The sequence below is a fragment of the Falco biarmicus genome, chromosome 9, assembly GCF_023638135.1.
Source record: "Falco biarmicus isolate bFalBia1 chromosome 9, bFalBia1.pri, whole genome shotgun sequence".
Lineage (NCBI taxonomy): Eukaryota > Metazoa > Chordata > Aves > Falconiformes > Falconidae > Falco > Falco biarmicus.
Window position 1 is genome coordinate 48,540,296 of NC_079296.1, and position 25,500 is coordinate 48,565,795.

General features: G+C 37.3%; 1 protein-coding gene across 1 annotated transcript in view; it reads right to left on the reverse strand.

Moving 5' to 3' along the window:
- Positions 1-25,500, reverse strand: part of LRMDA (leucine rich melanocyte differentiation associated) — a 680,503-nt gene that overhangs the window by 281,299 nt on the left and 373,704 nt on the right. The window contains exons 3-5 of the mRNA XM_056351611.1: positions 24,275-24,401; positions 13,861-14,000; positions 3,349-3,475 (exon numbers count right to left, since the gene is read on the reverse strand). Coding sequence (XP_056207586.1) covers positions 3,349-3,475; positions 13,861-14,000; positions 24,275-24,401 — 394 coding nt within the window. The remainder of the gene's footprint in view (positions 1-3,348; positions 3,476-13,860; positions 14,001-24,274; positions 24,402-25,500) is intronic.

Genomic DNA, 25,500 nt, shown 5'->3' on the forward strand with positions numbered 1-25,500 from the left:
GAAACAGTTGGAAGCACAATTCATACACCTATAAACCAAAGAGGGGTATGGTTTTAAATAATTATGTCAAGAAATGACAACTGTACTCTTTGTAGAAGCAGGGATGAATAATTACAAAGCTAGGACATAATTAAGCAATTTTGACTGTCGTATTCTTGAGCTGTCTTTCTGATGTGAAGTGCTGTCATGCCCAGAAACACACTTCACACTGGACAGGCATCTTCCACTTTGATCTACGCTTATGCCAGTGAAATGAGGTCATGGTCTGGTCATTAAAAAAGGCTTCCTCATCTGGCTCAATGCCTCTTATCCAGCTAGGCTTACCCAATCTCCGTTAAAATCAGGCATGATACAATGTTCAATATTTTGACAAAAGAAAACATAAACATCACAGAATAATGAAGTTTAGCTCACCGACATAGCAAGATGGAACACTGCATTGTAACATTAAACTGTTTTCTAATAAATGACTGCATCTTTCCCTAAGACAGTCATATCACAAACAGATGCATTTTAAACAAAGGATGAAATGAAGCAAAGCATGAGAAAGTGCAGTGTTCTGTTAAAAAAAAGAAAGAAAAAATAGGGAAAAATGAAAGTAAAAAAATGTATACAAAATAAAATATTTATGACTTAGTGATGACTGGTGATTGCTAGATACTTTTGCATTTGAGTAAACACCAGCTAGTCAGATGGAAATTTCTTGCTTTTATTCTCATTTTGTGTATTTTTTCTTGGTGGGATATTCTGCTCTCCCAAGTATTTCATGTCAAGACTAAAATGAAAACAACTCCCCACATCACAGCCTCTTTAGATCATCACTCTCCTCTTTATGCTGAATAAGCCATACCATCTCCTTTTCATAATGGAGGAAAAAATCCCACCTAACCTAGGATATTTGGGTTTTGGCGTTTTAGGTGTTTTGGGGTTTTTTTTGGTGGTGGTGGTGGTTGTTTTTTTCCAGAAAAAAAGCAATTCTGATAGACTTACTGTTGTTACTACACCTGGCAGAACAACATTTCCATGTGGCATCCACCAACATAAATACTAATCACTCTATCTCCATTCCTGGCAAGCATAATGACACAGTGGCTACTTCCTTAGGGGGGCAAGACAAAAAACATTCTTATGAAGTTCACTATCAGCAAGGTCTTATATCACTAGGTCAACTTCTTAGGGAGTTTTTCTGATGACCACTACTGGATGTGCTGCAGTCTTACGCTCAGTTTGGATCCAGGTGTATTCTCCCCTAACTAGTTTCAGAAAGCTTAGAATATATTACCACTAGCTGTCTGTCAAACTTGGCAGAAGCTGGCCAACAATTTCAACAACTATATGGGACGGGAACTCACAGACAGACAGACAGAAAGCAAGCACTAGATTCAGCAAACCTGAAGGCTGAAGAATAAAAAAAGAAATGTATTCAATATATAATATATGACAGAATTTGAAAGTACAGCTATTGTGCACATCATCTTTGTGATATATAGAGGAATGCTGCTTGTTATGGTCTTTCAGTATAGCTATAAACAGCTATATACATAGATAACTGCATCTGAAAACACATGTAGAAAAAGCGTTTGCATGCATGCTTACTATAAGCATGAATACCCTAGGAAAGCAAATTCAAATACCTAGGAAGCACAAATTCAAAACAATTTAAAGAGGTTTATAATATCTGTTCTGCATCCAATTTAATATTTATTTTAAATTAGCCACTTCGGTAATATGTATATAATATTGTATGATGAGGGTAATTTTGTAGTGCCTTAAGAAACATTAATTCATGCCATGAAAAGCATTTACAATGATTTTACCACCAGCAATTTGTACCAAACCATTTATAAGGAAAAAAACCCACAACTTCAGTATGGCAGTAACAACAGTAAATTTGAGCCTTCTGCAAATTTGCTGAAATAAATATATGTTTTATCATAAGACTTCGTGGGTAAATAATTCAAAACTATACAAAAGGTTCAATTACATATGTAAAAGATAAAGATCTTATCCCTACATTTGTGAAGTAATTTACCCCTCGCTATTGACTTGAAAGGAAGTTTCATCCAGAGCAGTAACTTCAAATTTAACAGGCATTTTTTCCCTTCTCTTACACTATTAAGTTGGTTAAAATTCAGAGCAGACTCTTATATAAAAAATCAAAATGCTAATAAAATTTAAAAAACACTTTACCAGATCACAATCTGATTTGATAAGAAGAATTATGAAAGAATACAACATACGTATGCTATATCCAACACATGTCAGCTGTTGCATTTGGCTAGATCCAGCAAAGATGGTTTGCTGTGAATAAGATATCCACAACAGCTTAGAAAGAAATTATTTATTACCTATGTGAAGCTGGAATAACTAAAGGCAGTGGTAAACAATATACAAGCATAGCTTTGATATCAGAACTGTTACCATTTTAGTAGTTATAAATGAATCAGTCTGAATTAATTTGTTATGCACTGCAATTGTACTTGTGATAATGCATTTATCTAGCACCAGTGTTACAGTACCAAACAGTGTATTTCCATAACTGCTACATTATTATTCAGCATTATTGGAAATCTTCAATAAATTATTGATGGTATATTTTAGAGCACAAAACAGTAAACAGAAAGCAACTAGACTGAAAACTTGAGTTTTAAGAAAGAATTGCAGCCCTAAACCCCTCTGCAGCTCAGACTGCTGTTATCGTGTCTTGATCAACAATGGAAAAAGAAGGCAAAGCAGAGGATTCCCATTCCCATTCACATTCTGTTTGCGTCGGTGGGATGCAGCATGCCCAGAATTGATGCGAGCAGTATCAAAAGCTCAGATTATGGAAACCGTCGCTCTGATGTTGTCGATGCTAATTAGCAAGACACCGCACTGAGTAACATCATACCAAATTAGAATCAGCTGGTCCTCTAAAAGCCAATAAACACCATAGGTGTGAGCTCTGCAAAAGACATTTGTGTTTAACACAAGGTGGGGGACAACTTGTCAGAAAAACTGCGTTCTTTCGAAAAAGCACATTGCACAGCTGTTACTTATCTGCAGACTGGGTAAAAATATTCTTTTAAGCTCAGTGACACATATTAGTTACTTTGTTATATGCAAGAAAGGTTGGAAACCAGGGATCTGATAATAACCACAGTCCATTAACCAGGTATAACAATGAAGTTTGATATTCAAACACAGAAAAATTACTAAGGTTTTTGTCCCTTACTTGACCATATTTCCTAGTCCTTTCATTTGAAAGGTTTTGTCAGTTACTTCAGCAGAAGACACAGCCAAGCTTTCAGAGTTATTCTAAAACAATGTTAAAGAATCACATTGGTGTTCTTCCATTTACTCTCCTACCTTAGCATCCTTGGGCTTAACCACTTTCATGAAGGCACCTCTTACCAAGGCTTCCTCTCTCTCCCTCCTGGTTACCTTCCGAGTATCAAGAAATTTCAGGTTTCTCAATTTGTGCAGGACAAAATACCTGACAGCAAGCAAAATGCACGCAGTTAAAATCCAGTAATAAACAAAGACATACTCACAGACTAAATGACTAAAAAATAAAAGCAATAAACAGCAATAGCCTGTTTCCTTTCTCTGATCACCTTTTTCATGCAATGCAGCTTATGTAAAAAGTTATGTACTTGCTTTACTCCTTCAAATAAAGCTTGTGAAATATGAAATAACAATTTCATATTGGGCGGATCAAAAAATAAGAAAGGATATAAAAATAAGAAAACTATCACCATGGGCATGTACGTTCTCTACAGGTATTAGTGAGGTATAAGGCATACCCAGAAAGAGAATAAATTGGAAATTGTTTTGAATTGCCAGTTTGAAAAAAGGACTTTTGAGTGATTTCAGAGTCCATCCCGCATAGCATGGGAAAACCAATCTAAGACATGGGAAACGGCCAAATATCTTCTCTGAGAGAATTCTCAGAAAACATTAATTTGCCAACACTTCTTCAGATTGTAATGTTTTGCACAACAGTCAGCAATATTAGAGACATGTGAACAGCAAATCAGGGAGGAGTATAACTTCTTTTCTACCATACATCCTAAAATACCATCACCCTTTGTCTTGAAAAAAGTGTATGTCAGTGTCCAAAACTCTTAACATTAGGAAAAAGAATTTGTCAAGATAAAGCATGCAGTTGTTCCCGGTCTCTGTCTTCCAGGACTACATTTTGACACAGGTATCATTTGAAAGAGAATTCCGTTTGGTCCTGCCAGAGAGACAAGGTATCCTTATGGCATAAGGATCTCAGCTCAGGATTAAATGCAGGAGGACACCGGGAGAGACTATTTTTATGAAAAATATTTTAAGAATTCAAAGTTCTTGTTAGGTTCCATCAGTACTATATTCTTAATTATCTTTTTTACTCAAAGTACAGCAGTCTTTTAGCCTCAAAAAAAAAAACCAACCAAAAAAACCCCCATTGTCTCCTTGCTTGCAGAGGGGCGGAACATGGCAGATCCAAAACAAAGCAAGGCACAGAACTACAGCAAATCAAAATATCCAACCACGGCAAGTGCCTGTCATTTACATTTAGTCAACCAAATGTGAAGCAGACATTGCAAAGTGAGGGAAGTGCCAGACTTTTCCTGGTAGGGGGTAGAAAGGTGATTGATACTGTTCCCCATGCCTAGCTGCTTTGCATAAAACTCCAGTCCATCAGAAAGCCTCCTAATCATACCAATCCCTTCTGGCACTGGGGGAAAGAAATCAAAGTCATTGAAAACTCTGCATAACATTTTGAAAAAGAACACCACACAAAAAATGTGTTTTAAAAGGTAGGAGTTATAACACCATTCTTAAGACCAGATAAACATGTGAAAAAAAGTCTGTAAGAGTCCCCCTTCTACAACCAAGAAAAATTTAATGCTGCAAATAAACCTTTCCTTCAAGTACACCTTTCCTCTGAGGCAACAGCTTCGTAAATTGTTAACAAGTAAACTGAAAATGCTCAGTACTGAAACGCTCAGACAGTTTAAATGTGAATCCTCAATAAAAGACATTCACTGATATTAGGCGAAGGAGAAAAGAGAAGTGCTTTGCAGAACAGAATGTCTCCTTAGACCATTTGTTAAACAACAGCTACAGATCTACGAGACTGACGCATTCCCAGACTCCTCCCAGCTTTACTAGCTGCTCTACCAGTCCTCCCTGGCATTTTGCTGGCCCTTATCTTTCAGTGGAGGAGAAGCTATCCATCTTGTGTTACTGGCAGAAAAGCTCTGATGACAACAGATTCTTTCAAATGAAGACATGTACAGAAGGAAACAATATGTCAAGAGTGAAGAAGAGTGAATCTAAAAATGAGCAAAGACACCCACTAAGTGTAGGGTGAGAAAAGATGAATATTCAGGTGAAGAAAACATCGGTATTAGGAAATCAGCAAATGTTTAATGATGGAATGAAATATGCCATTGAAAAGCAGGCTGCAACAAAAATGACAACAGACTAAGACAGCACTGTCATCCATGCTGACTTTGGATCACAGCCCTAATGTCAGTCTCTCAATCATTTCAAAAGAGCTTAAAATTATAATGGCATTCCTTGATACAAACATGGGTTTGTATTTTTAAGCCACCCCGGCTGCGCTTCGAAAAACAAAATCACCACCAGTACTTGCCAGTTCCAAAAACAAACCCCAAAAAACCCTACCCATGTAAACTAAACAGCAAGATACACCACAAGTCACAGCTCTGGGGCTGATTTTTTATTTTTATTTTTATTTAACTTGCATTCCTTAGGGAGGACAAATATTAAAAAGTACTGTAAAGGTTATCCCACCAGTAGAACAAAAGTATATCAGTGATTAATTCTTTTTAAAGGCGATTCAAAACACGATCCCATTTACTCAGATTCCTTTTACTAAAAGTGGAATAAAAAGACTCTATGTTATATGAAAATAATGCGATACTTTTTTATTACACAGCTGAAGAAAAGCATCAGGCTTCCTGGATATATTTTAGCTAGAAATATGAAGATGCAGTTTCAATCTAAATGTAACACAACTTTGCCATAAAAAATACAGGAAAGGATTACCAAAGCCCTGGAATGAACACTTTACAATATCAATTCAACCCTTGTAAATTTAATCCAGGGTTATTTGTTGCACAAAATCTCTTTACTGTGATGTATGACTTAGTTACTAAGGTTATCACAGCAGTATCCTAAAGTTGCATAGTACATAAAACATTTCAGTTAACAATGCAGGGAGGTTAACTCCCACAGATAACCTACTATCAGAGGGTTAGACCAGATGACATGCCTCTGTCAGCTTTCAGGAGCTATTGATGGTTCAATCAGTTTGTTTTGAAGGTAAAGTACAACAAAAGGGCACTAAACTTATTCAAACTGTCAACAGGGACTATGGAACGTTGCTTGCAGGTAAGTAATTTTGGGTGTTTTAAGGCTATTATCAAACACCAATAGCTGCAGAAAAAGACAGCTACTAATAACACAGAATGCAGCCATCATAAAATACTTTATGGCAGGTACTAGGATCCATAAATTGCATGACACACTGCACCTGTTTTAGACTTGTAAAATCACTAGTTAAGAGAATGCTGTTTAATGAAGAAAGATCCATCTAAATTTTACATTATTATAACTTTATAAAGGTTTATTTTAGGCTAAAGGTTGGGGGGGCAGGGTGTCCCTGCCTGTCCTCCCTGATTTTTTTAAATAATTTTGAAACTCAGCACTGTTCCATGTGATCTGAGACTGCTGTTAGTGGGTTTTAACATCTTTGCAGTGGTGTGAAAAAAGGTTAGAATCTTCAGTGATGAGGATAAAGGCAAGCTTCAGAAAGAGGGGGAAAAAACCACCACCCCACCCCACCACTCCCCCCCCAAACCAGAGACACCAGGAGGGTGCTTAGAGAACCATTTATCACTGCCTGTAAACTGATCTTCTAATTCATGATGGATCAAGGAAATGAACTATGTAAGTAAGGTGGCATCTTCTTTTGTCCAGAATCATCTCCTCCCTTGACTCTCAGTGCCAAAAGTCCCATGAAAATAAGCGAATAACAGGTATTCACCACACACAAACAGGAACACTCAGCGATGGGAAAAGACCGGAGAATATCACATTTCATGTTCTTTCAGTCTCAGTTAAGTGAAAATGACAATAAAGATTAGCAATTCATTTACCGATTTTGTAAGTGTTGCATGTGATTAGTAGCATTTTAACAGTTTTTACGGAGACCTGTCAAGATATTGGAAAAGAGGGACAGGATTGAGGGGGCATTTGCAAAAGAATGAGTGAGTTTGGGATTCAGTTGCTATTGACATTGGCAACAGTTCAATGGGGCAAAGCCTTCCTTTGAAGAAACATGATCGAGCTCAGAAAGGGACAGAACAAAGACAGCTTTGAGATCAGCTATTGCTATTTATTAAACAATACACAACTCTAGTTTTTATATAAAAGAAATACCATCGCGGATACTGACTCTACAGCCTTTAACAAATCACATACTTGTCTCAACTCTGCCTTACGAACATGGAAACTAAGACCTATCAGTTCCCTTGCAGGTATATTCTGTGCACGTTTCTAGGTCTCTATTGTGTAACAGTCATTACTTAGAATATAGTCCTTGGGTTATTCTGTCACCCCCAAAAAATCAGTGATGGTTCACAGAGCCTCAGGAGAGAGTTTCACAGGTGAAGCAAAAGGGTTCAAAGAGAACATGTAAGTGTTCTTTAAAGGATCACATGGAAGAAAGGAACAAATCTATTTTTAACATAAGCACAAAATTTGTCAGTTTCTTCAGATGCAAGCTACTTTAATGTCAACTTATTTTTCTTAAACAGCTACTGTGTGATTTCATTCTGATCTATTTTTTCAGTAGCCATTTAGGTTCAGGCATAAAAAATTCTTTCATTTTACTGAGTTTTGGTGCACTACTTCTTACGATTGTCAAAAAGTTCTAGGAAATATTTATTCTAGAACTGTGAACAGCGTAACAAACAAAAAACAAAACACAAAAAAACCCCAAAAAATCACATGATATCATAGCATCTAAGGGTCCTGATTCATTTATTACCTCCCTTGGAAAAGCAGACAAGCTGTAGAACACAGCTGGCCTCCTGATACTGAAAGATAATGGCATCACCCATGAGCCACACTATAAGAAAATCTTAAAAGAGGCAATAAATTACTCAGGGAAATAATTTTTTGGTGTGGGGTTTGGTTTTTTTTTTTTTTCCTCCTTTCTCCTAGTAAATCTGTAAATGTTAGAATTTCAGAGAAAATAATCTCTTCCACTGAACCTTTACAGAAAGACTATGGTAAGAACTAGATTCTGTATAGTCCTTTATTTTGTACTTTTAGTAACAAAATGCTGGAATATAAAACTATATGCTACAATAATTAAGTTTAAAGCACAAAATTAAGCTGGCACTGAAAAACTGAGAAATATTTGCCCAGAAATGCCTACCTCCACCCGCAGCACAACTGCAACATCCTCTTTGTTTTATAAAGTGTTTACTCAGTTTTCTGTGCTATTGCATTTATTTTCTTTGACAATCACAGAACATAAAAATAATATACCTATTTCAAACTTTGAAGGGCTGATTACACTCTCAGTTACATTATTGTAAACTAGAAATAATAAATAACCTGAAGTCGGCAAAGTTGCTTCAGCATTCAAACGGGGAGAGAGGAAAATAAAAATTAGGACTGAGCAAAGATGTTTATGACACTGAACCAGATTATCTCCTGTAAACATTTCTCGTGCACCACCCAAAAAGTTTAACCGCCTACCCCACCCAAACAGCATACAGCTGGCTGCAGAAAACCCATCTGCCCCAAAACTTCCTCCTTAAGGAAGCCAAATCATACACAAATGAGCATCTTCCACAGCAGAAGGCATGACGTTGGCATGAGATATGTTAGAGGATCACGTAGCCTCTGTGCAACCCTGGCACTGCTTGATTATGACCATGTAATTCTGAGGGGCTCTCAAGTCACTCAGAAATCCAGACCGCCTCCTTATACTTTAACATCCTCATCTCGACTTCAGTGTAGCAAACTCTATGAATTAGGAAAGTATCTCTCTATACATGTAACAATAATTATAGTTATGTCTTGACTTACTGTGCTAGTATGGACGAATTGGGGTATTATGGACTTCCAATTTATGTGGCTGAACAAAAATGTTCTAATAGCCCTTGCTCATAAACCCTTCCAGTGGCTATCCTCATGTGGAAGTTGTGTGGCTATTCAATGTCTAACAAATACAGCAGGTTTTTTTTTTCTTCCAGGTACTGTAGAAATTACAAGGCCTCCTGCAAACGGTGAAGTAGCACAGATTCATAGATTATACAGATGTAAGGGAATACCCTAATCATCTCATTAAGTACATAAAAAACATATACAGAAGTACCACAAACTTCAATCCCTCCTGCTAAAAGAGAGCCTCAGCAGTACGTTCACTGCTATTGACCCAGTACATTAGCATAATTTTCATTACTGAGAATTTCTACTCTCCTATTGCTTCTTGAATATGTATTTATGTATTTATATCAACACCCAAATTCAGTAACAAGACTATTTAAAACAGATGAGTAGGTTCTGCCTCCATTAAAAAAAAACAAAACAAAACCCCCACTAAACCAAAACAAAATCACAGTAAACCACAACAAAACTGCAAGGAAACTGAAAATGCTACAGAAGGACCCAGCATTTCACAGAATCAGACCTGTGGGGTAGGAATAGCTGATTTAGCTTGAAAAGTTAATCCATATAAAACGCATGCACTTCCTTTCTTGCTGTTATATCTTAAGAGGACTCCATAAGGTTATCACCATTTGTTCCCCTTGCCAAAGATAGCATATCTAGTATATGTACTTTTAAGCTAATTTAAAATAAACTCAGGCATTTGTTTCCACTTGCCCTTGTTTCCATGTCAACAGCACTTAATGAATGCATCATTCCAGGAAATGTCAAGAAGGAGCAAAGAAGAATGAACAAGCACCGAAAACTTCACACATGGCGTACATCCTTCACAACCATATCGCTTTAATGAAAATAGGTGAGGTCACCTGCAGCATTCACAAATGCTTTGTAATACATTCTGACCCAGATGCTTTTTCGCAGTTCAGTACCACCACGTTTGAAGTTTTCACTGCAAACAATGCCCCCACAGAACTGACCAAGTGCGGGTACAAGAGAAGCAACCACCAATTACTGTGTTGACTTCTGTTACTTTGATCTCCAGGTCATGACCTTTGCTTTCACGCAATCTTCAAAGCAGAGATTGCAGAGTAGGTTATTTTAGAGGACGCGCTCTTTTGCAAGCTAGTTTTCTGTGCTTCGTGCTTCCTGTTAGAGCCAAAAGCTTTTAAAACTTTCCTATCACCATATTTCAGATATTCTGCTTTTCCTTGCCCACACCCCCAAGACATCCCTTTACAAAATATTGCCTCCCAAACAGAGAAAGCTTAAAGAATAAGGTAAAAAAAAAAAAAGAACTTATAGCACCTTTTTTTCTTTTAACAGAAAGGAACTAAAGCCATTTACAATGATGGAAAAAAAAATGAGTTTTTAAAATGAACCAAACAAGTTTGCTCAGAAAAATACCACAGAAAGGAACTTTACATTTTCTTTTCCTTTCCAAGCAAAAATTCCAATAACAAACACAGAAATATTTTCATCAATTTGTTCTCCTCCACATCTGAAAGGTAAGAAGGATTAAGAGGGATGGAAAAAAATAGTTTATTTTTTTCTAAAAACAAAACAAAAAAAGGAATGAAATACAAAAAACCCTACTTAAATGTTACTATGTTTCTTCGAAAAAACTAACTACTTAGAGAAAAAATCACAACAATGTTTTTGTATAAAACCTAAATTTCATGAAGAACTAGGGAAAAGCTTTGGAACTGAAATGAATAGAAATGCTGTACCAATGGATTACCTGAGGAACCAGATCATAACTTCTTGACAAAAAGCACAGTTTTATAATTTTCCCAAGCATTTATGATAAAACCTAAGGCGGAATATTGCTTTTTATCTGTGTTACTAATACCACAGTAAATCACTGGGCCTTCTGTTTTTAAAAAAATTCATCTTCCACATTTTTTTAAGGTTGAGATTTTGGAGTTTTTTACAGATCTTTTCAGTCTGTTGGAATGCGAAGATTAAGTAAAGCTTTGATTACTAGCACCTTTCTCTTTCTGGTTGAGGAATTAAATAGCCTGAACTCTAATTGAACTCAGTAGGAATGAAATTAAAGCTCAATGAAAAATGAAACTGTGGTTCCAATGGTCACTGCAAAAAATTTACAAAAAGAAGTTCCCATTCAGAACAAAACAAAACCAGTTAAAGTTTATGGTAAAGCAAAATGTTGACATAATTCAGGTTCACTGACATGCAATCTCCTGATGCTTTCTGTGTGACAAGTTTTCTCAAAAAGAAAAAAATCTTAGGAAAAAAAAGTTACTTCAAACTATTAAAGAATGCTGAAACTGGCCATTTCAAACTTTTGCTTTTGAGATGTGAAGCAATACATTTGATAAAATACAAATACTGTCTCACTCAGGAGAGCTTGCTGCTGTTAAACCTGTGAGATAAATCTGTAAGTTTGGAGGACAGAAGAAAAAAGTTGTGTCCAAGATGCTTCAGAATATGTATTCAAAACACTGGATTAGGTACTCAGAGTAAAATTAGCAGAGAACTTTTAATCAGTTGCACCGTGTAGGTGAATATATTCCCCTAAAGACAGATAGATAGAAAGAGAGGGATGGATGTTTTTGCATTTTGAGTCTAATATTGTCTGGCAAACACATTTCATATAACATAACAAATAATTATGGAAAAGGATCAGGAAGCTTTCACTATAGCAGCAGAACCATAAATCATTCAACTAATTAGAAGTCCATTCTCCTTACTTAAAAGAGCTTTAATTAACCCAGTTTTTATGGAAAAAAAAAGAGGGGGGAAAAAAAGAAAAAAACCCAAACCACCTCCAGGTTTTTAAAAAACTGAGGGGAAAGAAAATAGAAGCAACTTTGCAGTTTCCAGCACATGCATAAATACAATCACTTCACACTTTGACACGGTCGTTTGCTACAGTGTGACCTAAAACTACCTTGACCTCCCTGAAATCAACATTTTTGCATTGAAATGAAACAACAGACATGCTTGTTTTGATGTATGGCTGTGTGACATATTATAAATATTACATCACATAACCACAGAGGATGTCAATCAATAAAGAATTTCTTCAGACAGCACTAAATGAACCATGGGTTCTTGCCTCTGAATGGCTCCTTTAACATACTACTTTTGCTTAAATGATTAATAGGAGACATATTGTCAGAAAACATACTTAAAGTGAAAAACAGTAAACTGTAGAAATATCATTCATTTTTTAAGCTATTCTCTAGTGCAAATGTCACATAAATTTACATAGAGACAGCACTATTAGACTCTCATAGGCTGGAGAGCAGGCACACCTTCCACTTAAGTGTGAAAGCAATGGGAAAATATTCTATTAAATCTAGGCTGCTCTACGTCATCAAAACCAAAATGCTACAGCTAAGCTGAAGTCAAGAGTTTAATCACCAGAAGGTGAAAGTCTTTACACTAAGGGTAACCTAGAAATCCTTCTCCCAGATTTGGAACAAAGAGAAATGTACATGTACACCTGGGACAGCTGTGCTCCTGTTTCAACCTAGAGCAGGCATGAGCAATAACCGGTGCATCAAATTCATACCACTTCCCAATAAACCCGCTTTTAGTCTCCACCACTTTGTATTGTTTTATCCTAACTCCTACAGCAGAGTTTGGATTACATGAAGATAAAATCAGAGGTTTGTTACATAACTCTGAATACTGTGGGTGATCTGCTAATAAAAACTAAGCTCAGGCTCTGCAAGGTCAGCAGCGTGGTGACCAGTGCCGCTTGGCTTTGACTTGCCTCAGCCAACATGAAAAATGCCAGCACACAGAGACTGAAATCTTTGATCATATCTGAGCAAGGAAAAGGAAAATCAAATTACTTTTGTTCTTGTTTCTTGTTGGTTTGTTTTGTGGTTTGTTTGTGGGTTTGTTGTTTGTTGTTTTTTTTTTTAAATAATCAGTGTCTCACCTAAATGTTATAGCTGTGAAGATTATGTCACTTCAGCAGACATTCTGTAAGTTTTAGATCTATACTCACAGTCATAGTCAGTCACAAGTATTTTTATTTTTTAAAAAATAACCGTTGTAATCTTTAGCAACATTTCAGTTGGACATACAGTATTTTATCAGGCTTCCATATTAATTTCCAGGTGACCTTGTGTGTAATCTAGCTAATCAAAATTACATTCTAGAGACAGTTTGGGCTTTTTTATTTTAAACTGAACACTAACTGCTGTGAGTAAAGCAGCGTGATATAGGAGTCCTTTCTTCTGTGATCTTTAACAGTGCCTTGATAACTACAGTAGAAAAAACTCATAACCATAATCAAACGTTAGCAAAAGACAATGCAACTGGCTGAGTGTAGTGATTTATTATTTTTTTTTATTGACTGTCACCATTTGCGCAGGTGAACGTTGCCTTACCTTGGCCTTCATGAACAAAAGGCTGTAAGTAAGCACGCATGAGCATCCACATTGAAGAAATCCTGTGCACACCTGCTCAACTCAAACATGTGCTGTACAGCACCAAAACGTTTCCTGAAACAGGGCTGCTCAGAGTGATCTCGCTGAAACGGGGTGACTCAAATCCCCAGGTGTTTCATGGCAGAAGATGCCACAATGTTTTCAGAATAGAGTAGGTGTTTGAGAGTCTGAGTTGGTTTTAGTTCAACATTTTCCTGGTAATAAAACAAAACTGACATACATTATTGTATCTACAAGTGAAAACACTAACCTGTACCTCTGGTAGTCATCTTCATCCTTTTCTTTGCAGACCAGTTCATTTGGGCAAGCCATGTTTCCAAGTAAACTGAGATACCGTAGTGACGGCGCAACTTCAGCCAAATGGTCCAAAAGGCTTTCCAATTCTGTTATGTGTCAAAGGTTGCGAGTTAAGGATTCAATGACATTAACAAAAAAAAGCATTTAGAGTTGCATCACTGCTGATTTAAACGTACATTTCAATAACTGACAATCAAATTTAGTATGGCATTCGGGAGAATGTCACATTAATTGTTCCAAGGGCAAACAGGGATAAACTTCAGTCAGTTTTTTGGCAAGGAATGAAAGAATTCGGCTGTTTTGTCATTCTTTTCTCCTCCTTTCTTTCCTAGGTGGTTCACTACAAAACATTAAAACTTTGACAAAATGATGGATGCTGTGTGGTAAAATGGCTAGCAATTGCTGGAGCCATGAAACTTTTCCAGCACGGAAACAAACAGTTAGTTTCACAGCACATTCATCACTAATATATTCAGTCCACTGGAAAATGAGTTTAAAAAAGAAAAAAAAAAAAAAAAAAGAAAAGAAAAAAAGTAAGTCAAACCACAACAACCCACTTTCGCTCCCAGCATACAAATGCTTTGAGTGTGACAGCAACATATTTGTAATTACTCAATTAGTATATGTCAATTAATGCTTCACTAAGTGCAACTTAGAGACTTCGGTATGTAGGAAGCTTTAAAGTCCTGTAAAGCATAATGTTTTTCATTAAAACAGCATTATATATGGGTATTCATGAGGCTTTTTACCTTAACTATATTCCTCAGAACATAAATAATGATGATACACCTTTGATACCATAAACTACATTAAAACAAACAAGCAAATAAAGGTTAAACTATCTTTTACCCACTTCAATATTGGAAACCACAGCTTAGGTTTAAGCATAAAAACAATATTCAACCATTTTCACCCTGTCAATTGGTCAAATAAAGCAAATTATTTTATTAAAGTCTAGCGTGACAGTCTCTAAGACTCAAACTATACATTCTTATTTAATTCAATTTGCATGCAAAGAAAAAAGTGTGATTCTCAAAAAAGATGCCACACATATGCATGCAAAAAGTTTTCAATGTTTAAAAACTGACTGATTTAAACAATAGTAATAATTATTAAAAACCATTAAAGGGCATTTTCATTCCTCTGTTTTTATCCACTCTTGCTGTTAGAGACCACAACTATTGTTTTAAATCCTCAGTTCACTTGTGTTGCTATTATTTATACTTGATTTATGTGTTTCTGTTATCTTTGTTATTTTTAGCTGATGGAATTTACTTTATTTCTTCACCCCAATATCTTAAGGGCAACAGAAGCAATAGAGAACAGAAAGAGCAGCTTCATTGTTAAAAATGCGGTCTTCCTTTTGTAAGCCTGAAGTTTTATTATATTTCCCAACACATACGAAGATCATGCTGACAATTATTGATTATAATATATTAAAATCAATGTATCTACATAGATGATGTTCTGTCCTGTAAGGTCTGAGGAATCTTACTCAAATATTTTGTTGGAGTGAGAAAAACAAGAGTTTGAAATCAGTTTTATGAATTAATTAAAAAGCTAAAAATGCTAATTTTTACTTTGGCAAAGCCACCTTATGGAATGCTATATGCCACTAAGTAATCAACCAGACCCTAAGAAAAATTGTCTTTTTGTAGCACCACAAGATATAAGTCTTCCTTGTTAGCCAGGATGAATTCCCAACCAAAATTTGGTGCTAATTCTCATCTTCTCATCTCTGGCCCCCAAGCTCATATGTAAACCTTTTCATGGCTCTTTCAAGGTAGTATGTGATTGTGATGGGAAGGTCACAGCCTTTTCCCACACATGTTCAAGTGCAAGGCTTTTTAAAAATTTCCTAAAACAGTTAAGAGAAGGGCTTGAAACTGGCACCCATCCTCAGCCAGGAGAAACACTTAATTTCTTGCAGGATTGCTTAAGTTGCATAAAGGTTCCCCGAGAGAAACAGTTTATTATTACAAAAGACAGTTATTTCCATAACAACAGTCACACACAGGGGGTTAGCTATTACAAGGCTTAAATTGCTTCTGGCCATTTCTTATCGGAAGAAAAGAAATAAAGAAATCCACCAAAACACCAAACCCCAATCATTTTGTTTCCTCTATGGAGTAAACATGCAGAATTTTTGCTTGTCAATTCAGCAGGCATTTTTCTGGGCTAGCAGCTTTTCTCCCCAACAATTTGCTGAATGGGGAGGTATTCTGACTCCCATCTGAGCATGCATATTTAGGGGCAAATATCAAAATATTCATAGATATGTAATGACAAAGAACAGTGTGTCAGCTTAGATCTGCAGAACATGTAAGACTATTTATCAAAGTGGTATGGAAAGCAAAAGGGAGAGACACCAAATTCACCAAGAGTTTTGGGTAAATAACAGTACCTGATAATCTGCACCTCAAAAAGCTGAATCTCCTCAAATTTGCCAATCAGTATCTCGAATCTAAATCCTGAGCAAAATTATCTCACGAGGATAACTGGGAATCACACACAGGCTTCTTTCCACACAGTGCTGTGTGAGACTCCCTAGATCTCTTTATCATTTACTCATGTCCCTCTACTGAAACAGACAGTTAGCATCCTAGTGTTATTTTAATTTCAGCTGCAACAGAAACACGTGCACAGGACAAACACCAAGAATCTGATAGAATCACCTCAGAAGGTCACTAGTTCACAGAAAAGTCACAGCTCTGCAGGCTTGGACAGCCCAAAAATAAAACACCAGCAGCACCCAAGAAGAAACCAATGATATGATAGTCAACTGCTTAGACCAGAATCAGCAGTTACATGACAAATAAAATAAATTACCTGTTCTTTAGGACTTCAACAATCTTTTCTGATTCTCCTTAAATACAAAACAAAACAAAATGCAAGGTACCAATGACTTTTACAAGAAGTCCCATCCACCTGCCATCACAGTTATTCTTTACAAAGCACGTAGGAAAAAATAAAAGATATCCTGTTCAAATTCTCACAATTAGGTGTTTCACAGAGATGAGTCATAAGTCATGGTGCCCTTCCAGGGAACTGTTTCATTAATCAGCATGACCTCAGGGCAGCTCTCAATCCATTCCCTACCCAGCCTGTATTGATACTGGGAGTTGCCCCGACCCAGGTGCAGGACACTGCACTTGGCCTTGTTGAACATCGTGAGGCTTGCTAGGGCCCACCTCTCAAGCCTGTCAAGGTCCCCCCAGATGGCGTCCCTTCTCTCCAGCATGGCCACTGCAGCACATAGCTTGGTGTTGTCATCAAACTTGCTGAGGGTGCACTAGATCTCACTATCCATGTTGCCCACAAAGATGTTAAACAGGGTCAGTTCCAACATTAACCCCTGAGGATCAATCACTGGCCTCCCCTTGGACACTGAGCTGTTGACTACAACTCTTCAAGTGAGACCATCCAGCCACTTCCTTATCCACCAAGGGGTCCACCCATCAAATTCCTGTCTCTATTAATACCTCTCTTTTGAACAGACATTGACTAAACCAGAAGTTTGTAGCAACAATAATTTTAAACTCTTCAGCTCTTTAGCTCACAAGCTACAAAATTAATTCTCAGCAATTATACAGCAACGGTCCCCTCCAAAAATGCAACCTGGCCTCCATGAATCATTAACACAAACATACCAGACATACTTCAGTATTTCATCCCATCAAAAGACTATACTGACTTCTTGTACTATTTCTAGTTTTAGATTAGGGAAATGTTTACAAGAACTGGGTATCTCTCATACACAGATTAACTTTTTTAGGCGTCTTCATTATGTTACACATATGTATACCACACATGCATATTTACAGTAAACCTATCAACCACATAAATAAGCACAAGCTGGCAAAACCATGTCACCATATTTTTTGTTCAGAAAAACAAGCACTACCAGCAAAACTGAGACATTAGCAATAGAATTACTTGGAAAATATAGTACTATGTGGGTCCAGTTAAGCTGCACAGTAATTTATTTTTTTGCAAGTTTTATGTAACCAAAAATATTCTACAAATAAGTATGTTCTGACTTGTCTATTTTCACTCACTATCTAGTACCCAATATCAGAGTTTTTGAGGTTCTCCAGAAGTCAAAAAGAACAAGCAAAAGCCCAAGGCAAATTAGGCAGTTCCCTTCTCTGGCTAAGAATTAACTATATGCAAGCTCATAACATATTTGTTTGTTAGTTTTGTAGCCTGGATTAAAATTCTTGTGCTAGTCAGGACTAAAGCCCCCTATAAACCCTTCAAAGATTAGTTCCATGGTATACAAGACCACGACCAAGGAAGGATTGGTGTGATTCAAAGTTAAATTGCCCCCAGGGAATATTACATTTCAACAAGGTCAAAGTTGTAAACTGTGAGTGGATAGTATAATGCCACTTCGCTTAGCCAGTTTTAGGAGACCCTCACAAGCAGGGACAGCCATTTTGACAGCTAGCACAGTAAAAAGACCATTCTGTTACACCTCTGAGAGGCTGTGTGGATTCACACAGAAACTACTGGATGATGCCTCACGTGTTCTACTATTCTAGACCTCTGTATTCTGAAGAGTCTCTTTAGCTATGTCTTTTCACTAGTCCCTCCAGCATATTTCCAGTGCACAGACACTGCATGAATCCTTTACAGAGAGTAATACATCGGTCCAGCTGCTTTAAGTGCTGAGGACTGATGCTAGTCATCCTCAAAGCCCACAGTTTCCTTTCTCAACAGTAAACTTGGTATAACCATATTCGTGGTTGTTCTTCAGGGACAACTGCTGGTCAGACCTATGCAGAAACACAACTTCTGCTGACAGTTTCTAAATTAAATCTGTCTATATAACTCTATGCAAATGCTATGCTAACATATAACCGTTCAAGCAAACTAACCTATCTCACCACTACTCAATCAGTTTTTGCATATAGTTTCAAGTACGGAAAAGAACCTGGAATTTCTTTCCGTAACCTTTCTCTCTGCCGCAGATCTTTTTACTAGTCGCACAGTCAAATATATTGCCTTTATAAGAAAAGTCACCACACTTGTTCTCTGTCTCAGTGCTTTCCCAGTTGCTCCACCATTTTCCTTCAAAAAGCTTGTGCTTAGTCTTTCCAAAGTTTCGGCCACCCCACTTCCTCAAAAGAGTTGAAGGAGACGTTTTCATGTTAATGACTTTCTGTGACTACAGCTTTTCAGGAGTCTTTGGAAGCAAAGAGACAAAGTAAGGAGCAGTCAGTTTTACATTCAAAATATTTCTGAAACATGTACATAGAGAATATCAGAAGTATCACAGAGAACTCCAGACTGCCATGCACTAAGACCCAAAACTGTAATTCAAGTCTTCTCCCAACTAACCATGTCATGCAGATGCTGCAATCAAACCTAACATTAAAATAGCTGGATAGCACTTCTACCAGTGTCATAAATGAGCAAGGTACCTATATTTATTCCCATTTGAAACATTTGCCTCAATTAAATTTATTACAAACACGATGTAGCAATCACAAGCTATTCCATAGGCAAATACCCTTGAAGCAGAAGTTACCAATTCTCCTCTGAAAGCAGTGTGAAAAGATCTTTGCCACCTGAACGCTTTTCCATTAGAATGTGCTAGGTCTTCAAGGTTGGATAACCACAGAAATAGCCTGCAATATGCAAGTATACATCTTCCCCCTTCTGTATGTGCAATAGGATGTCACGCACAGTCATTTGTATGCCAGGTTCTGGCCTGAAACCCTATCTGGTAGGGAGATCAGGCCTTGAGATAAGGACTTGTTCACTGACTTTAAAACCATTTCCCTCAAGAAAGAAAAGGTGCGGCACAGGTGGTAATTAACCAAACATACTGAATACTTGGGGAAAACAAAACAAAAAACCCTCCTGTTCTGCATACCGGAGCATTAGTTTTCGCTGTGTAGCTGGAGTTGCCAGTGCTTTTAAGGGTATTTCAAAAAGCTCATGGTTCCAAGGCTGCAGATTTGAAGATAGGCTTTCAATGTTGTTAGGTATATCAACATGAGAAAAAGAAGAAATGTTTCTATTCCTCCAATGAAATTGTGTTTCTGGCTCTCCAGAGGAGATCAACCTGAAAACATGTGTCCTTTCTTTCAAAGTTTGGTTTTTTGTTTGGATTTTTTTTTAAACACTATTCTGCCCAAATGTTCAAGCTTCCCAAAACAACAGAAGGACAATCAAGAATAAAGCAGCAGCTCACTGTTTTCTAAAAAGTTCCGACATCTGCAGATGAACTGGTCCAAGCACTGCTGTAGAACAGGGTAAGGAATCACCTGGACTGAAGACTACCTCCCTCTTCCACAGATGCTCGGCATCAGGCATTCGCATTAATTTTTACTTTAGGTACACTTTAATCTAGAAGAAAGATTTTTGGCTCACGAGGTACTGCCGTTCTCTAACAAGCCACATCCATAACTGTGGCATGCGGAGCTCAGAAGTGTATGCAGGAAACTGCTGTACTATTTCAGCTTAGATCTTTGTTTAGTGAAGATAGGGAGCTGTACATAATAGGAGACAATTTATGCCTTTAACATATTAATTCAATCTAAACATCAAGTCCTCAGCACTTAGCTTAATGGATACTGGTCAGACTGGGACTTCTAGGTCTTCAGATACTTCAGAATAATGCAGGAACAAGCACAAAGGCAAAGTAAATTACAACTTAAAGTTTGGGGTTAAACAAATCTGTAACTGTTAGGCATTATGATGAGACCGCTGTAATGACAGATTATACCAGAAGTACTTATTGGTACATTCTTCAGTTGAGATACTCAAATCATGCTGTTTTCAAAGACTCAAGAACATGTAATCCTCAGATCTGAACCACACTGATAACTCTTCTTGCCATAAGTAATGCATATATCATTATGGGCATTCTGCCCAGCTCTAGATTTCCCACTGTGTGGTGTCAAATATTTTGGTTTTCCCCTAACCCATTCCAGCTTAGACCTAGATTCAATGTCTACATTCTACACCTACATTCTACACCTACATTCAACACCTTCATTCTGTATCAACTTTGCTATCGGTTCTTCAGAAGTATACAGAATGTATGTTAAACGGACTGGACTAAGAAATAGGGGGGATTCTGCAGAGAATCACAGATCTGGTTTGTTATCAGAGGTGTTTATTTTGAAGTGAAGCAGTGAACTAAGGAGTTCAAATGAGGCAGATGCTAATTTTCAGCATAAAGTTATATATATTTGACAAACTATCACTGCTGCCCTTTTGAGTAATTGTAACAAATACTAAAAACATTGAAATGTAAAGGAAGGTGAAATGTCTATATTGCATAGTCTTGCTGTAACACCAGCCATAACCAGCACAGCAAAAAGCCATGAAGCCTCATGCTGCTATCACGGAGAGGAATGAACCTATTCAGACGTTTCACGAGTCTTAGTATCTTGTGAACACACTTATAAGGAGAAATGAGGCTTCCTGTTACAACCATAGGTGACTGCAGTCATGAGTCCTCCCCCGAAACCAACTTCCTACCTACCACGCATCCATCTTAGCCTGGAGTGCTTTCTGCCATCTGTGGTGGCTGGTAGAGAAACGAAGATCTTTCCCAAAGTAAATCAGACTTGTGTAAAAACAAGCATACTCTACACCTAAAAAAAGCATGTTAGAGACATGCAATCCGACACAGCACAATGTTGATAACTATCCTTTATATAATTCAGCTATATAGACTGCACTTCAAAATATTTTTAATGGATTACTCATTACAGAAAAGACTTTAAAGGAGTAATATTTGAATTTTCTTCTTCCGTTTCTAGTAGAAAAACTGGTAGTGAAGAAAAAAATTTTAGATCATTCTTCAAAGTATTTACCTGATTTAGAGATTAGCTTTCACATTTCCACACTGTATCCAGACATTGTGTTAGGAGGGGCCAAATGTTATTTACACATGCAACACCAGACAATAAGTGAACCATGTAAAAGGAGTGGAAAGCTCTTATCAGAACTAACAAAACAGGATCTTGGAACAAATGAAGCCAAAATAAAAGGAGTGTAATAGCAAAGTGTAAAGTAATATTGAGACACCCAGGAAAGCTCTTCTGTGAATTTAATAAAGTTTACATTTCTTCCGGTTTTCACAGGGGTCTGTTTGGCTTTTTGTTTGTTTTCATCTCTCCCTCTCTCCATGTGTATATAGTTATGTGTACACATATAATTTTTAATTTAATACAAAAACCTGGTAATATTCCACCAATTGAAGTTTTGTTTTAGATCGGTTTTCTTTGTTCACCTGTGTCCTTTCCGTAATGCTACTGTCATACTAAACCTTCCTTCCTGTAATGTATTTCCTTATTCTATTAAATGTACATTTTTACTTGAACATTTTTCAATTAATTCTATGGAGAAATCATTAATTAAAAGAAATGTTTCAAGTTCAAGCGACACCTTTTTCAAATATTGTATCCACAATGAAGAGAGGAATCTGGTAGGTCTCTGTGCTTCTCAAGACTGCTGTATCTTCCCTACAAGAGATCACTACTCCTTAGGGCTCAAAACATTAATGCTAGACAGCGGTTATTTTTCCTGCTCTGGGCAGTTAGTATACATCAGGTGTTTTACAAGCATTTCTGCAACTCCTCTATTACATTATTGGCAGCACACTACAAAACGTTTACATTATTTTTACAACCTGGGTAGCTCAATACCCTCAAAGCTTGAACTTCATAGTTTTAAGATTGAATTAAAAAATCCCAGGATAGATCAGATCCTTCTTATTATGTTATCATTGACTTTGAGAGCTTATTCACTTGACAATAGTATTTTAAGTATGTCTGTGAGACCAGCAGAAACTCTTTAAAGAATAGTACTAACAGGATAATTTTCTCCCCGCCTTCTATTTTTGTTCACCAGGTTCTTATTCAATAGACCTGTCCTCCTTTTGGTAAGCACAACGGACCCCCTTGACACCTCCCAAAGAATAAATACACTAATGTGCTTTTGGGTCTTATGGCCAGATTTACATTTCATGCTTTGTAGAAGGAGATGCGCTGCACCAGGCATGCCACCACCCACAGCATCAGCAAAAATGTTCTTGTACATTCTTCATCAAAGTATGCCCAGTTCAGATTATACCATGGCAGCAAGCAATAAAACCAGCCACTCAAAAAAAACCCAGAGAAGCCTGGCATTAACCAGAAATCTAGCGAAATACCTGGTACAGCAATGAGTGTTGCTGCTCAGGAGACACTCTTGGCAAATTTCCAGGGCCCCCAGAATAAAAGTTACTCTGCTGATTTTTATTTATTTATAGAGTCAAAAATAAGTGCAGAAATCTTAGAACCTGCAGTTATTTTTATTCTCCTCAGTAGGAGGATTTTGCTTTAGTAGGAGGTAAATTGCTCTCTGTTTACATTGTCTGTAATAAAAGCCTGCAGTTGAGCAGCCCTGTCCTCACACGGCAATTACAAAGAGAGGGCTTGCATGCTCTGTGCTCTATGACTCTGCAGGCCTCGGCTGGCCTTGTGGCCACGCTTTGATCGCACTTCATTTCTGTAAAACCATATATTCTGCATCTTCAAATCTCCACAAGGGTCAAAGTATGGGAAAATTATTTAATAATCGAGTCCATGCCCAGCCCTTGCAGATAATTAGTTTTTACAGACCATTACTATAAGCTTACAGGCTGGGGGCTCTGATTCAGCAGAGTACTTAGGCAAATGCTGAAATATTTGTTCTGGATAAACTTAAGCAGGCACTAACTTCAGGCATACGGAGAAGTGACTGATTGATTATGAATGGATTTAACCATCCATCTAAAAACTTTAATGTATTAAGACCTTGATTTGGACAGCATTTTATATGAATTTATAAAGAGCTGGAACACAGAGAACACAGCAACTTGCTTTCACAGCTGTGCTGCACAGCAGCTACCAAATTGTGCATATTACCAGCTTCATTAAAGTACAGAAAGGTATTGCATTTCCTGGTTGGGTTTTTTTATTATTATTATTTTTACTTTAACGTCGTAAGAGCTATTTAAAATACAAAAACTTCGTAGCATTTCACTGCACTCTCTATTCCACTAGAGGTCAGCCTGCAACAGAACCCCAGCAAACACAGGCTCTGCTGCACACTGCTAGCACTGACATTATTTTCTTTCTCTATTTTATCTATTAGAAAGATTTCTGCAGAGCCATAACTTAGATCTCTCACTAAAATGGAGCAACAGGAAGATATAATGGTGCATTTCATTTATGAATGACCTATAATAAATTACTATGAAGTATTCCAGGTGCCAAACGAGAGAATGCTTTGTCTGCACATGAACTATATTTCACATACCTTAATTTGGCTGACACATAAAACTCATTTGACATTTTGCAGGTATTTCTTTGAAAGGATATTTGGTTCTTGTTGAGCATTAAGGTGTGGAGGTGGGGTAACCTGGGTAACAGAAGGTCATTTCCGAGTAGATTGTTGTCCAAGATCAGCTCCTCCAAGTAACTGAACGTTTTCAGTCCTTCTAGTGACCTGCAAACGACAAAGGCAACAGGAAAAATGATACTCCACTAAATCAGGGAGGCCATTATGAGCTGAAATAAATATTTTAACCTTCCCTTTCAGGAGTGGGAATAGTTTTGGTTTGGGCCTGTCAGAAGAGTGAATGACAAGCATTAGTGGCAAGGGGAGTGCTGGCACTGCAACACATCCTTCACATGCTGGCAGGATGAAGGATGGGGGTCACTTAGTGAGTAGCCAGGATCCAAAACAAAAGGCTTCAGATATGGGGCCTGCAGGATGAATTTGTCAATGTCTTGTGCCTTCAGGCACCCAGCCTCGCCTGACCCTAACCTCCATTCCCAAGATAAATAACTCTGTCACAGTTCACCTTCATTCCCTGGACACAAATTTAAGTTGTCATCCATCATTTCTGCCAAGAAATATCATACCCCGCTAACAATAATAAATACAACTTCAAGTATCATTTCTTAGCAGTTACCTTACATGCAATAATAGGAAATGAAGAAGAGATATATTTTTTCCTTTTTATTAACCACTTAATTTGCTTCTTGAGTCCCTGCAAACAAAATAAAATGTTCTCTACAAAATAAAATGCAGAATTACTCCAGACAGAAAAGGCATTTGCTTTCTTTTTGGAACTTACTGTCCCACTGTCAAGCCACAGGGTCAGACTGCAGAGAGCAGTTCTTTAAAAAGGAGCATTTCACAACATGAAAGTGCGGATGATGGTTTGTAAACAAACAAGATTCTGGAGGTATTCATTCCTCTGATAGCAAAGTACGGGGCAGGGGAAGGGGGGGTGAACAAAACTAAAAACACTTTTGTACCTTGTTAAGGCATCTTTTCCAAACTTGATTCTTAATGCTTGCACATTCCAACAGGAAAAAAACCCAACAAACCCACACATTAATCAACTAAGACACATGGTATACAGAGCATACGCACAGACACGCATTCACAGCTCATTCACCTACCAGACACCTAAAGATATGCTGAGATTGCATGACTTGACAGCTGATCTACTATGCCTACCAGTGGGAAGATCATCACTGTATCTCCTGGCTGTTTTATAAAATGTGATGAATAAGGGAGATGCAATCTATACTAT